A 15516-nucleotide genomic window follows, 5' to 3' on the forward strand; every position below is an offset into this window, starting at 1 on the left:
GAACAAATCTGTTTTATTTAAAAAATTGGCTGCTTCGTCTTTTATCGAAGATGCTCCCACAAAACTAAATTTATGTTATGCAGGTTATCCACTAATGCCACTCGTGTTGACCTGATACCTCTGTGTCTTCATAGTCACAAAGGCAGCCACATTCTAAGGTGACCCTGGGACTCTTTGCTCTTCAAGTTCAAGCCTATGCAACCCTGCTGAATGTGGATAGGACCTGTGGCTCATTGCTTTCCCATCAGTGGGATATGGCAAGGTTACAGAATAGTTCTGATTACAATACTGGTAGTTGTAAGGGAATTCCCCCTTGCTGCTTTTTGAAGAAGCATGCTGTTATGCTTGCTCTGCCTGCACAAAGTGCAGAGAACCTGGGGAAGCCTCCTGTTGCTGTCCAGTAGGAAAGGGAGGCTGTATTGATGTCCTGCAAAGAGCTGATTCTGCCAACAACCTGATTAGTTTGGAACCAGATCCTGCCCCAGTGGAGTGTATGATGAGCCCCCCAAGCTCTGGTCAACATCTTTATGGCAGGGGACTCAGCTAAGGCTCAGAGATTCCCTAGTGCTCTGACATGGAGCATCACAAGGAACCCATTCTACACGGGCTGTGTGGGGATGAATGCCTGCAGCCCCCATTGACCAATGGAAATGGCTGTAGACATAGGCTTCTCCTCTTTCTCCTTTGGAAATACTTTTCACATCAATGCTGAGGAAGGCCTGGGGGTATGGAGCATCAGAAGTCCAACCTAGGCAGCAACTCCATAAAGGTCCATCACATTGGTTGTCTTTTTCTTTCCTTCCAGTCTTTCTTTCCCTGATCCACAGGGACCACGAGGCAAACAACTGATTTATAATTCTCTAAAGTTTTTTTTAATCATTGATGTGTCTATGTATGGTGTGCATGTGTGCATACGTGTGTGTGTGTGTGTGTGTGTGTGTGTGTGTGTGTGTGTGTGTGCACTCATGCGCATGCCACGGTATGTGTGTGGGGATTAGTGGACAACCTTTGGGAGTTAGTTCTCTCTTTTTACCATAGGTTCTGGGGATTGAACTCAGGCTGTTAGGCTTGCAATGACAAGTGCTTTTACCTGTCACTTCACAGGACTCTAATTTATAGATCTGGACTGATTCTGGGCATTAGATGATTTGTCTCTGTGAGAAAGAAAGAGCCATTATCAGCACAGTTTGTGGTGACTGTCTTTTGGGGAAAACAGAACTGGTCCACAGGACATTTACCAGTGTGCTATACAGTCTTAAGGGATCTGTTTACTTCCTATTCTCCAATCTGTCCTTACTAGCAACAGTCAAAATGAAGTGCAACGTCTCCTAACAAAGGATGGCCTTGTACAATACATTCATTGTTCTAAAAACATGCTAGCGAAAAATGAGAATGGAAACATTATCCAGTAAACACTCTATTTTGAAAAGTACCAAAAGTGTCTCCTCTGCCTGATGATTAGCGCTCAGAGTACAGAGTGCCTCATGGCCTTGGAACATACATGTATTATCTACAAGTATCTTCAGCTCTTATAGGCTAAGGTAGGCAGATCACTATGAATTCACAGTCTGGTCTATGTGGTGAGTTCCAGGACACACTGAATTGCAGACTGAGAACCTATCTTAAAAAAAAAAAAAAAAGAATAAGCCTCAACACACAAAAGACAAAAATAAAACACAATAAAAAAAATTAAATTTTCTTGATTCTGCAGACTTAAAAAAGTCAGCATCTCCCCTGCGATAGGCTTTTAATTTCGGTATTTTCTTCTTTTATAAAATAATGAGGTGAGGTATCTGAGGCTCACCTGTCCACTCACTCCTAGCAGGATCCAGCTGGCCCACACTTACATGCCTACCAACCCAGCTCTCCAGCCTGCGCGCGCACCACTCACTCTGCGCACGCGCAGTTGCTGAGGTTCCGGGGCTCTGAGGCCGTTGGGGAGGTTTCCATCCCCTTGGTTTTTGACCCTCTGCGCTTGCCTGCTCTGCCTCTGCCTCCACTCCAGCCTAGCGCTGGCCCTGCTCCTCTCGCAGGAAGGTGGCAGCCTGCTGCCCCATGGGCAGCGGTGCCCAGATGAACCCCAGCGCCCCAGGCTGCCCCATGGCCTCGCTCTACGTGGGGGACCTGCATCCGGATGTGACTGAGGCTATGCTTTATGAGAAGTTCAGCTCGGCCGGGCCCATCCTTTCCATCCGGGTGTACAGGGACGTGATCACCCGCCGCTCCCTGGGCTACGCTTCCGTGAACTTCGAGCAGCCTGCCGATGCAGAGCGCGCTTTGGACACCATGAATTTTGATGTCATCAAGGGCAAGCCGGTCCGCATCATGTGGTCTCATCGTGATCCGTCGCTACGCAGAAGTGGAGTAGGCAACGTGTTCATTAAAAACTTGAACAAAACCATTGATAACAAAGCGCTGTATGATACATTTTCTGCTTTCGGCAACATCCTTTCCTGCAAGGTGGTTTGTGACGAGAACGGCTCTAAAGGCCATGGGTTTGTACATTTTGAAACAGAGGAGGCAGCCGAAAGAGCTATTGAGAAAATGAACGGGATGCTTCTGAATGATCGAAAAGTTTTTGTTGGACGGTTCAAGTCTCGGAAAGAACGAGAAACAGAGCTTGGAGCGAGGACGAAGGAGTTCACCAACGTTTACATCAAGAACTTCGGGGACCACATGGATGATGAGACCCTGAATGACCTCTTCGGTAGGTTTGGACAGGTCTTAAGTGTGAAGGTCATGACCGATGAAGGTGGGAAATCCAAAGGCTTCGGGTTTGTCAGCTTTGAGCGGCATGAAGATGCGCAGAAAGCGGTGGATGAGATGAACGGAAAAGAGCTCAATGGAAAACACATTTATGTTGGTCGAGCTCAGAAAAAAGTGGACCGGCACACAGAACTTAAGGGCAAATTTGAACAGATGACACAAGACAGGAGCATCAGATACCACGGTATTAACCTTTACGTGAAAAATCTTGACGATGGTATCGACGATGAGCGTCTGCAGAAAGAATTTTCTCCGTTTGGAACGATCACCAGTACAAAGGTTATGATGGAGGGTGGTCGCAGTAAAGGGTTTGGTTTTGTGTGTTTCTCCTCCCCTGAAGAAGCCACCAAAGCAGTTTCTGAAATGAACGGAAGAATTGTGGCCAGGAAGCCACTGTATGTAGCTTTAGCCCAGCGCAAAGAAGAGCGCCATGCTCACCTCACTAACCAGTATATGCAGAGAATGGCAAGTATACGAGCTGTGCCCAACCCTGTGATGAACCCCTACCAACCCGCACCTTCAGGTTACTCCGTGGCCACTGTCCGGCAGACTCAGAACTGCACGCCATGCTGCCCTAGCCAGATTACTCAACCAAGGCCAAGTACTCGTTGGACTGCTCAGGCTGCCAGGCCTCATCCATTTACAAATGTGTCTGGTGCTATCCACCCAGCTGCTCCTAGATCATCATTTAGCACTGTAAGACCAGGTCCTTCACATGCGCCTCAAGCCGTGTCCGCACACCGCATTACTAACACATCAGCACAGACAATGGGTCAATGTCCTGCCGACGCAGCTTCTGTAGCAACTACTCCTGTTAGCTCGGTTCCACAGTACAAAAACACCTCGGGAGTCCAGAATCCCCAGCAACATCTTAATGCACAGCTAGCGCAGCAGCCTGCTGTTCAGGTGCAGGATCAGGAACCATGGACTGCTTCCATGCTGGTAACTACTCCCCAAGAGCAAAAGCAAATGCTGGGTGAAAGGCTGTTCCCTCTCTTTCAAGCCATGCACCCAACTCTTGCTGGGAAGATCACGGGCATGTTGCTGGAGATTGATAACTCAGAACCACTTCATATGCTCGAGTCTCCGGAGTCTCTGCGCTCCAAGGCTGATGAAGCAGTGGCCTTACTCCAAGCCCACCAAGCTAAAGAGGCTGTCCAGAAAGAAGGCTGTTAGTAGTGCATCTGGTGTCCCAACTATTTAAACTAATCAGAGATCTCGAAAAGGAAACTCACACTTTGCAGAAGAAAAATATCTAAACATTGAAAAAAAACTTAAATATTATAAAAAAATGGTAAAATATAAAATAAATAAAAAAGGAAAGGAAACTTTGAAGTCTATGTACCGAGCAAATGTCAGGTCTATTGTTAGGCCTGGACTGATTTAAAATCTGCACCACAATCCCTTAGAAATAGTATAATCTACAAACCCATGTTTTGTGGACCCCAGGAAAAGCATTTTCAGCAGAGTAGAAACATTTAAAGCATTCCTTTAATTTTGTAATTCTTTATTGTTGAGTAGCTCAAGATGTCAGTTCTAACCGCAGAATTGATCGCTGGGCAAGGAACCATAATTTGAATTATAAAATTCTTGCTTTAATAAAAACTTACACAGTGAAAAAAATACCAGAAATTATTTAGGTAGGGAGAATGTGCTCTATCATTTTCTTTGTATTTCTCTATATTAAACTGTATGTTAGAATAAAGAACAACTAGATGATTTGATCTGGTGTCAAATAATATGCATTCAGGGTGGGGAGACTGTTACTTTGCACACTGATGGTATAAAACCCCCAAGTTGGCTGCATGTTGTCTTTATGCAGCATGCAATTTTTCAAGGAATGGAAGCCATTGATCATGACCTTTCAGGGCCCATGACTTGCCTCCTTTGAGGTGAAAAATCCAATCGGGGAAACTGAGGCAACAGGAGATGGAAGGACACAGCTTAGTTCTTGCTGCCTTCACTGATGGGAGGAAGGAGGCACAGAAGAGCCATCTCCTCCCTTTATCCAGTGGGGAGGCTGGAGCAGATGCTGAAATGGCAGGCATAGGAGGGTGGATATTTAAATGAGGTTAAGAAAACACAAGAATAAAGAACAGTTGCAAGTAACAGATCACAGATACAGACGCTGCTACAGATATAGTCCTATTAAGACACATTCATATACATACTCACTAATCACTGTCCAACGTGTAAATCATCATTTAAATCATCATTTGCTTGGAATCAGCATTGGTGCTGGGAACAAATGGTGTACAACAGCAACATGGCTGAGGAGAAATCACTGAGTGACGGCATGGGCAAAGACAGAGAAGGAGAGTGAACTAAGGATCCAGGCCAGAGGCTCTGGGAGAGGTGGGGCCTTTAAGGTAGTAGAGGCTGAGAGGAGAGAGGGAGGGAGGGAGGGAGAGAGGATGGAGAAGAGAGAGAGAGGGGGAGAGAGAGAGAGAGAGAGAGAGAGAGAGAGAGAGAGAGAGAGAGAATGAGAATACAAATTTGGTATTCAAGTGAAGCAAGAGCGTTCCCATGAACAGTTGGACTATTATCTTGCATTTGTTAAGTGATCCTAGGCCTTTATGGGGGCCCTTTCAGGAGTCTGTCTTCTGATCCTCATGCTTTTAAGCCTACTAGGGTCATAGAGCATAGCAACAGGGTGTTCGGGTGGTGACTAGGTGCCTCATAGCTGAGATGACACATGAAATATAGAACATTTGGCTCTTTTTCTGGGCCATAGTATATACTTAATATATGACATCTACCATTCTGCTTTTGGAGAGCCTTCATCACTTAATGCTGAAAAATCCATATACAGTAATGTATTTAAGACATTATCCATAGGGAGATTGTAGCTGAGGTTTTCTCCAGTCCTGCCCAGCCCCACGGACCCCACAACCACTTATAAAATAATCACTCAGAAGCTTATATTAATTAAACTGATTGGCCATTAGCTCAGGCCTACCACTGTCTAGCTCTTACACTTAAACTCAGCCCATTTCTGTTCATCTATATGTCGCCACATGTTCCATGGCTTTACCTGTTGCCTTTACATGCTAATTTTCTTCTCTGCTTGTCCTGCCTATACCTTCCTGCCTGGCTACTGGCCAATCAGCATTTTATTTATACAGAGCGATATCCACAGCAGGAGGCTATTTTTCTTGCAGGAGAGAGAATCAAGGTTTGGTAGAGTAAGTGGCAGATCCAATCAAATGGCTGCCATCAATTGGGTCAGTTGGAATTTTCCTATACGTTTCCCAGATGATGTTTGACATTGTGATGGTTAACTGTCATGGGATTTGAATTCACCCAGGACACCCCCCCCCACACACACACCCCTCTGGTTATGTCTTTGAGAGCATTTCTTATTATGTCACTGGAGACATTTACCTGGAGAAGGAAGATCCATCCAGAATGTGGATTGCACATCCTGCGGGCTGGGGGTTCCCACTGGGTAACAAGGAGAAAGTGAGCTGAGGTATCACCATTTGTCTCTTTCTGTTTCCCAAAACTGGAGGCAAAGGGACCAGCTGCCTCCCACTCCCCAGAAGCATCCCTCTGCTTTACGATGGACTACACCCTCCAACAGAAGAGAGAAACCAAAGAAACTTGGTTTCCTTCAGTGGCTTTTCTCAGGTATATAGTCACAGTAGGGAGAGAAGTAACTAATTCAATAGAGTTAGGTATCCTGTGATCTGCATATACTTTTGTTAGCCGCACAGTCATATACAAGGGGACAACTGAGCATGCACAGGCACATGTAATCCAGATGGAAACTTACTTTTTTGTTCTTTTTTTTTTTTTTTAGAAGACCTCAAACAGCTCCTGGAGGTCCTTGAGACATTGGTCTGCTTACAGTATTGTGTTCACCATTTTATCTGTTCTTCGGGGCTTGGGGTTTACTGCCTTATAACTCCCAGTGGCATGAATGGCCCCCGCAAGTTCCTTCCCAAAGCTGTCCCCTGGGACCAAGTAATGTTTTCTCATTAAGACTATGAACAGATTTAAAATTAGTAAACAAAATTTGAAAAATGCTACTCATCACTTCAAAACAAAACTCAAACTAAATTTAAAAATACAAGAAGCCTGGCTGGGAAAGGGGTCCAGGAAGAAGACAGACAAAGCTGCTATATCTGGGCTTTGGGTACAGAGGCACAAAAGTAGTCAAAAGGGACAGAGGACAGAACTGTCCACAGGTATCATAGATTTGGACATAGGTGCTAGTAGAGAAATGGCCAGCGTATTTTAGAGCCCAGGTGAATTGGTGGAAATAAAATAATGATCCCACATCAACTGCCAAACCGGAAAGTAAATGACAATGTCAGAAGTGAATGTAAAAATGATTCTCCAGCCACGTGGTGGTGGTGAGCGCCTTTAATCCCAGCGCTCAGGAGGCAGGGCCAGGTGGATCTCTGTGAGTTCGAGACCAGCCTGGTGTACAGAGCGAGATCCAGGACAGGCACCAAAACTACACAGAGAAACCCTGTCTCTGAAAACCAAGAGAGAGAGAGAGAGAGAGAGAGAGAGAGAGAGAGAGAGAGAGAGATTGATTCTCCTGTGTACCTTCGTGGCAGCTAGTGAATTTAGAGCAGAAGGCAGACGACTCAGACTCAGAGAGGGAGGAGAGGCCCTGAGAGGAAGAAGATAGATAAGAGGCAAAACACAAATTGCAAAGATGCTTGTACAGCCTACAAGTGTCTGGCACCTTTTCAGCCATTGCAGGAAGGATGGTGGATGGTGTTCCCCAGCTGAGAGGCTGCACTGTAGACTGCATGTCAAATGAGGATAATATATATACTCTTGCCTTTTAGGGGAGGTGGCTGTACTGTTGCACCCGTGGGAAATGTAGCACCCTGTAGTTGTTTGTTGTTGTTTACAATGTTACTTACTTGTTTACTTTCAATATACTTGGGCTGATGGCATTAAAGTGATGGGTAAGCATCCAGCTCTGACCTTACCACCCACTTGAGGAGCAAAAGATGTACACATTCTGCCTTTCATTAAGGGTTTTTAATATTTTAAAAGCTACAAGGTTATATAAAACTGCCCAGAAGTCAGAATCCCAGAAAGACCCTCACAAGTATCACTGTTTTAAAAGCACTGGGCAAATAGTTTTCTTGCATATAATGGACGCTGGTGATTGAATTGCCTTCCTAGACCAGGAGGCAGGAGGAGGTAAGAGACGCTGATAGGAGAAGGTTGTAATACACGGAATTCCCCACCTTCTGGTCAGCCTCTGACATTGGCCAGATTTGTGTACTTTCATTTGGTCTGTTTCTGGAACTGATTTAGGGTGGAGATAATTAAGTACATGGGTTTAGAATGACAAAAGTCTGTTTCCCGTCTCTAATATTAGCTTCCCGAGCAACAAGCAAGCTGTTCTGGTCAGAGACTTTTTAACAGTGCATTGAATCCCCTCACATTATTGCTAGGAAGTAATCTACGAAATCCATTCAAATTAGGTAAGAAGCATGCCTCCAGAAAAGCCTCGTCTATGCCAAGATCCCACGCTACCTGGGAGTGGTGGCTAGCCAAATTTTTATCAGTAATCAGAAGGTTGCTAAAGGGCATATTTGCAACGGTCAACTCCCGCTGCGAGCACCTGGCTAGCTTTGGCACCCTGATAAATGACAAGGCACTTTTGGCCTCATCCCCTCCCAGAGCACCTGGAGTGTAGCCCTGAGGGAAATCCTCTCACTCCTGTTCCAGTGTTCCAGAGGATGCTACACCTGCTGTTGACACATCTGGAGCCCCAGCTTTCCCATCATCTCCTACCCTCTGGGAATGGTCATGACATTTTAAAGTCGAAGGATGGATAGTCCTCGCAGGCAAAAGGAAGATGTGTCTAACTTGATGAGTCCCTAAACTCATTCACAGCTGTCAGACATCTCACAACATCCCTAAGTTGTACCAGCTACTTATGAAGTGTTTGCCTGTCTTTGTACACTGTTGACCACCAGGTGTGATTGAAGGGTCTAGGACAAAGTTGAAATTGTGTCTGTTTTCTCGTTGCACAGATGGGTTTCATTTCCTGGCTTTCCTTTTAAAATAAGCCTCTGAAGCGAGCTTAACTCCCCCCCCCCTTCCAGCTCCCTGTGACTTCAACTCTGTTCTGGAGAATTTCTTTCCTTAACCAAGTTGACTTTGACTTTGAGAGACTCACAGAGCATAATGGCTAAGAAGAGGATGTTGAGCATGACACAGGTTCCCTCCCTGTCTCAACACCTGCTTCCTAGCTGCACCCAGACATCTGGGAGCCCCATCTCCTTATATTTTAAGGCACAGAGGGTAACATAGTGGCCTCACAGGGGTCTATACATCTTGAGTGCAAAGAGAGCATGGTGGCATATTCCCTAAAGTCTGTCAGTCTAAGTGCTCAGCAACCATGGATTTACTATGATAGATGAGATCCAAACAAATGAACCACACAATCTCATCTGTAGAGAAACTGGGAAATTTAAGGACATAGGCACTTATTTCTGCTGTTTGAGGTGTTATAATTGGACAGACAAGCATTTCTTCTTCATGAAGAGCCATTTACTAACAAACCTAGGAACTCGCTGCCTTCGTTACTCTGCAAAAAATGACCTGTGGGCAGAGGCAGTGGGGCATTCACCTGGAGCACTGAGAGCAAGGGGATGGAAGTACTTGAGTGCTCAGCAGAGTTTGCATAATGAGTTACTGAAAACACTTCAAAACTAAGGGAAACAAAAGCCCACAAAGTTCAGAATGTCACTCAAATGTGAGGGACCTCCTTTTTCAGAAAACAGGTATTTGAAAAGATGAGTCAAGATGACTGGCAGACTATTGACAAGACAGAGTAGCAGAAAAACAGTTTCTGGTTGCCTGTATCATCTCACAAATGTTGTCCATTGGATCAGAGGTACAGGCTGGTCTTCAGCTCCGCCTCTCTCTAGAAGAGCAACAGTTATACCACACAAAGGGAGGCTGCACCTTAACATTTAACTGTGGAGGGAGACCCACCAGCTAATTAGGATACTGTGTGACTGACAGTGCTGAACACTGCCATACCCCTGGTAGGCAGGGATTATCAGGAATCTGGAGGTGAGTTTGCTCCATATTGAGGACCCAGAGAATATGGGAAATGGCCCAGGCATAGCCGCAGCCTGGAAAACACACTGGTAAGATAAGATGACAATGAAACACTCGGTGTCAACTCTTTGCTTGCAAACTCTGGTTTAAATTATTGAGGATTCCAAAGGGCTTTCAGTTGTATGTATTTCTTGATAGATAGCCATCATATAAGAAACTTACTGAGACTTTTAAAATTTTGTGTAATAATCTGTCTTAAAAATCATAGCAAGCATGCCAAGCTAAGTAGCATTTTAACAAAAATGTTTATTTCTAAGATCACAAGGAATAACAAAATTGGTATTACTTTACACTTTTAAGCCTTTTTTCATGGTTCTAGAGATTGGACTCAAGGTGCCACAAATGTCTTCCATTGTATCAGAGGTATAGGCTGTTCTTCAGTTCCCTCTCTCTAGAAAAGCAACAGTTATACCGCACAACTGGAGGCATGCTAAGCAACCATCCTATTCCCAGTATTAATTTTTGCAAATTATCATTTGCTACATGCAATAGTAGAAAATAGGGGAGTTTTCGTATTTGCTTCTGAAACAATCTGTTGCAATTACATTTACCATGAAGCTTCTGGAAATCTCTATCTTATGTGTTAGAGTGTTAGAGAATAGTGAAGAAAAGCCAATAGTATCCCAGTATTACAAAAATAGTCTTGACCTCAGAGAGGCTCCCTGAAGGGTCTCAATGACTTTCACATCTTGAGATAATTTAGAACAAGGATCTCTCAAACTCCAAACTGTGGCAAGTGACCTGAACACCAATTCAGGAAGAGCAGGAAGCCAGAATATGGGAACATCAGGACAAAGAATAGTGCATGTCCACAGCACTGAGGAGAAATTGTTTCGTATAATAAAACTGTACTCAAGGAAGGGTGGGGAAGACAGCCAGGGCCCAGATATCTTATGGGGCAAGTATGTACTGTAGAATATTATTTTAACTAGGCCAAGATGTGCTATATTTGTTTATGCTGCCAAATATTACTTTAACTTTGTAAAGGTGTGTTACTTTTGTTTATGTTGCATTTGTTTAATTATAAAAAGCTGTTTTGCCTTGCCTGTATAAGATACCTGGTGGGTCTAATAAAGAGATGAAAAGCCAATAGCTAGGCAGGAGAGAGAGAGGTAAGACTGCCAGGCAGAGTGAATAAATAGGAGGAGAAATCTAGGTTCTCAAAAAGAGAAAAGACACACGAGAAAAGAAGGAAGAGAGAAGGAGGAATATACCTGGGGCAAGAAGCCAGGTAGAAGCCAACCAGCCAGACATAGAGAAGTAGTACAAGTAGAATGTACAAGAAGTAAGAAAGGTAATAAGCCCTGAGGCAAAAGATAGAGAAAGAGAAGCAGGTTAATTTAAGTTAAAAGAGCTAGCCCGAAACATGCCTAAGCTGTGCGAAGCATTCAAGAATAATAATAATAGGTCTGTGTCATGATTTGGGAGCTTGTTGGTGGCCCAAATGAAAAAGCCTGGTACAAGTATGAGTTGCATTCTTGGAAGGAACTGGACCCACGTCTGAGATCTGAGTCTACTCAGACATCACAGGTCGTGGCTTCTCTGCCTCTCTCACCTTCCTTTCTCAGGACAGCACATCATGCCCAGGAATGCTAACAATGATGTAGTTCCCTACCTTCTGGAAGCATCAAAGCATGGTGATTCAGAACACGAGCTTTTCAGGTACACAGGCCTAGGTTCAAATCCGGGATCTGACACTTAGGAGTTATGTGGTCAGGGTGTATGTGTGTAGGGGAGCTATATAAGTTTGTTGACTCCCAGAATGCTGACTGGTGTGATGGGCCTGGATCATTCTACAGAAAGGCGAGTTTGGTTTCCCCATGCCTTGCATTGAACTGGTCTTGTGTCTTAACCATTACTATGGCAGAAGTGGCTTGCATGACTTCTGAGCAAGTTTGCGGGGGCCCTGATACTTTCACCTACCCTTGTGGTTCCTGTAGTTCAGGGTATGGAAAATACTGAGATAAAAGACCTTGTGGATTGAGTGGCTCAGCTGTTTCTTCGAGGCCGAGGCCATCTTACCCTATCTAGGTATCTTAGTTAGAATTTCTTTTGCTGTGAAGAGATACCAACTCTTATAAAGGAAAACATTTAATTGGGTGACTTTCAGTTTCAGAGGTTCAGTCCATTATCATCATGGTGGGACATGGTGGCATGCAGGCAAACATGGTTCTGGAGAGGGAGCTGAGAATACTGCATCTTGATCTGAAGGCAACAGGAAATGAACTGAGATACTGGGTGTGGCTTGAGCATATATGAGACCTCCTAAAGCCCAGCTCCACAGTGACACATGTCCTCCAACAAAGCCACATCTACTCCAACAAAGCTGTATCTCCTAATAGTGCCACTCCCTATGGACTTATGGGGGGCCAATTACATTCAAACTACCAAACTAGCTAACCCTCCAAACAAAGGGCTTAGATGAGGAGGACAGGAGAACTCCATTTTCACACAGAACTGTGAGAAATGACCAAGCTTCAGACAGCCTTTAGGGTGGCTTCTCAGGTGACTCACTTGTTCTCATTTGTCCAGTTGATGTCCCTGTTTGTAACCTGGCCATTACCAATTGACACAGTGCTAGGGAATGTCTGAGAGCTTAGAGAAATGATGTGGCATGCTAGAGGCCAAAGCACAGAACCCATGCTAGGAAAGAGAATCTTTGCTGTCCTCAATTTGCAAAACTACCCAAGATTTCCCAGCTAATAAAAAGGTGATGTGTTACCTCTGTCTGAAATTTGGCCTTTCTTTCAGAGCCCATTAATGATTTAAATACACCAACTAGCATTTGTTGGTAAAAGGACGCTGTGTTTTAAGCTAAGCACAAAAGTAGTAGGCCTCTGGGAAATTAGAACCAAGAAATAAAGGAAACATTGGACTTAACTAAACTCAAACCTGCTGTGAGCTCTCAAAACAGCTTCATTGTCCAATATTGAAAATACTTAATATTATGTCATTCTGGGTGGGTCTAGAATAGGACTGCATTTTTTGACAATATTTTTCCCAGGGCCATATCCAGCAAAAACAGTCCAAGGATAAGACCTGCAAGTTATGTCTTTATAATGCCTCCATAAAAATGCAGAGTTCTAGAGGTGGAGTGGGGGATGGACAGAGTCTGCTGAATGTGAGACTTAAAATCTTTTAAAATTGTTTTAGTTCTGTTCGTTAGGAAAAGGAGGACTGGAACAAACCACCCATGAAAATCTGAAATTCATTCAGTGATGGTGTAATTTTTTCCTCAGGTCAGAATTATTTGACCTAAAATATATTTTAAACAACCAAGTGGTAACACGTCTCTCTTCCTAACTCCAATCGCTTGTTATTCACACAGTTAAAATAACTTCCCCACCCTGGTGGCAAAAAGAACTTCATCTTGCCAGAAAACAACTGTCCTGTCGATTACTAGAGAATTCTGACTTTGCAAAAAGCACATGTGAAATCACTCAGCAAGCTGAAAGGCAAAAATGTCAGCCTCAGAGAATTTAATCAAGGAGGTATTTCCTCCTGCAGACTTCCAACAGCCAGCATGCAGAAGATGGGCCTAGACACATCTGCATGGCATGTGTAGTTCATTCACACGGCAACATCGCAAGACAGAGTTGAAAAGGATTTCTGTAGTTCTGCAAACCAGAGACTTGATTCCTGCACAGGATCAATGTCAGGTTCAGTCATCCTGCCATTCATTGACACCATTCCTCACAGGAAGCAAGGAAAGATGTCAAGACACAGATCTCCGTTTTTGTTTGTTTGTTTGTTTGTTTTGAGAGGTAACCAGAAAACTAAGTTGCTTCATGCCCTCTGAAAGGAATATCCCTTACCTCATGGCATGAGTCTGTATATCTGAGAGTGTATGAGTGTTTACATTTACACCTTTGTTCTTGTCCACATTTACATACACCTGACAACATTATGTTATTTCTCCAGCTTGAAGGCTACACTTCTTTTACTTTGAAATACATTCTTATTTATTGCAAAATTACATACAGTGTTCATTGTGTTGGGAATCAGAAAGCAACTCCAAGTGCCACTGTGGACAGAGTTAATCATTGAGAGCTATAGGTTCAAATGTTTGCTTGGTTAATTTTCTCTTGCTGTGAAAAGATACCATGACCAAAGCAACTTATAAAAGAAAATATTGATTGGGTCTCACAGTTTCAGAGAGTTAGAATCTGCCATCATGGCTGAGGACATGGCAGCAGGCAGGTAGACATGATGCTGGAAAAGCAGTAAGAAGCTTACATCCTGTTTTCCAAATAGGAAGCAGAGAAAAAGGGGGCACTACCTGGATCTGGCATGGGCTTTTGAAACCTCAAAGCCCACCCCAGTGACACACCTCCTTCAGGAAGACCACAACTCTTAATCCTTCCTAAACAGTTCCACCAACTGGGGATCAAGTATTCAATTGTGTGAGCCTATGGAGGTCATTCTCATTCAATCCCCCACAAATGTGCATCATGATCTGGAACTTAGATTAAAATGTGTGTTAGGAGTATTTTACTCACAGAAATAGATTTTCTAGCTACTTTGAGACATTTATAGAATTACAATGTTCATCCTATATTTTTGAATCACTCACAATTGGCTAACTTATAAAACATATAAAAGGGAGTTGGGGGAAATGCTTCTGTCATTAAAGTGACTGTTGCACCAATATGGGACCTTGAATTTAGGTTCCTGGTGCTAATGCAAAAAGCCAAGCATGGTGGTGTGTGCCCATACCCCCAGTGATGAGGGGATCGAGGTAGGAAGATACCTGAAGTTCCTTGACCAGCCTATCTAACTAAATCCATGAACTCCAAGTTCAGTGAGAGACTCTGTCTCAAAAACTGAAGTGGGGATGCTATGGGGGAAGACCCTTGATGCCAACATCTGGCCTCCACATGCATGTGCACCCACATGGGCATATACACATGTCACACACATGCATATCCACAGATACTGTACGTGTGTGTGTGTGTGTGTGTGTGTGTGTGTGTGTGTGTACATGTACACATACATAAGCTACTTGAACAAAACTCTAAATCAAAAATCTATTCTTCTAAAGATAATGCTTTAACAAAAAAATGAAAGAAAAATCTAGTGAAATAGCCAATGTGTGGCACTCAAGAAAATAGCAAAATGATATAAATGATATACTTGAAAGATGCCTATTTAATTATAAGCTTATTTAAATAGTCACAAATGCCACCAACATAACAAAAACCAACACTATGCTTGGCTTTTTGCATCAGTACCAGATAGGTCCATTCCTGTTACTGTAGACACCACTCTCTCTGATGAATGAGACTTCTAACCAGGATCCTTTACTCTTAGGTTATTGTATCCAATAGCAGCAAGAGTTATATTGTCTAATCACCCACTCTGTTTAATATTTCTTAAAAATGTTTATTGTTTTTACAATAAAGATCCAAAGACATAGCACAAAGCACCCAGTGGCCAGGACCCTTCCAACCGTCAACTTGATCACAAAGCACTCTTCCCTTGATGGCTGTGTCTTCCATGTCTCCTCTTCTGTTTCCAAGTGTAAATTCCTTACATAGATTCCTTCCTCCAAAAGGCTATATGACCAATAACCCCACTTTTCTATGCAACTAGCCTGTTGCAGGCCACAGGCAATGATTAATGGAGTGATGTATGACACATAGT

General features: G+C 43.6%; 1 protein-coding gene across 1 annotated transcript; it reads left to right on the forward strand.

The window, feature by feature from the left end:
- Window positions 1–1900: 1900 nt before the first annotated feature.
- LOC118594910 (polyadenylate-binding protein 1-like) lies at window positions 1901–4479 on the forward strand. The gene has a single exon (XM_036205164.1). The coding sequence runs from the start codon at window positions 2056–2058 to the stop codon at window positions 3940–3942; it is 1887 nt and encodes a 628-aa protein (XP_036061057.1). The 5' UTR covers window positions 1901–2055; the 3' UTR covers window positions 3943–4479.
- Window positions 4480–15516: the final 11037 nt, after the last annotated feature.

The sequence above is a fragment of the Onychomys torridus genome, chromosome 13 (assembly GCF_903995425.1).
Source record: "Onychomys torridus chromosome 13, mOncTor1.1, whole genome shotgun sequence".
Lineage (NCBI taxonomy): Eukaryota > Metazoa > Chordata > Mammalia > Rodentia > Cricetidae > Onychomys > Onychomys torridus.

Coding starts and splice junctions, on each gene's coding strand:
- LOC118594910 (XM_036205164.1), top strand. CDS start 2,056: ATGGGCAGCGGTGCCCAGATGAACCCCAGCGCCCCAGGCTGCCCCATG.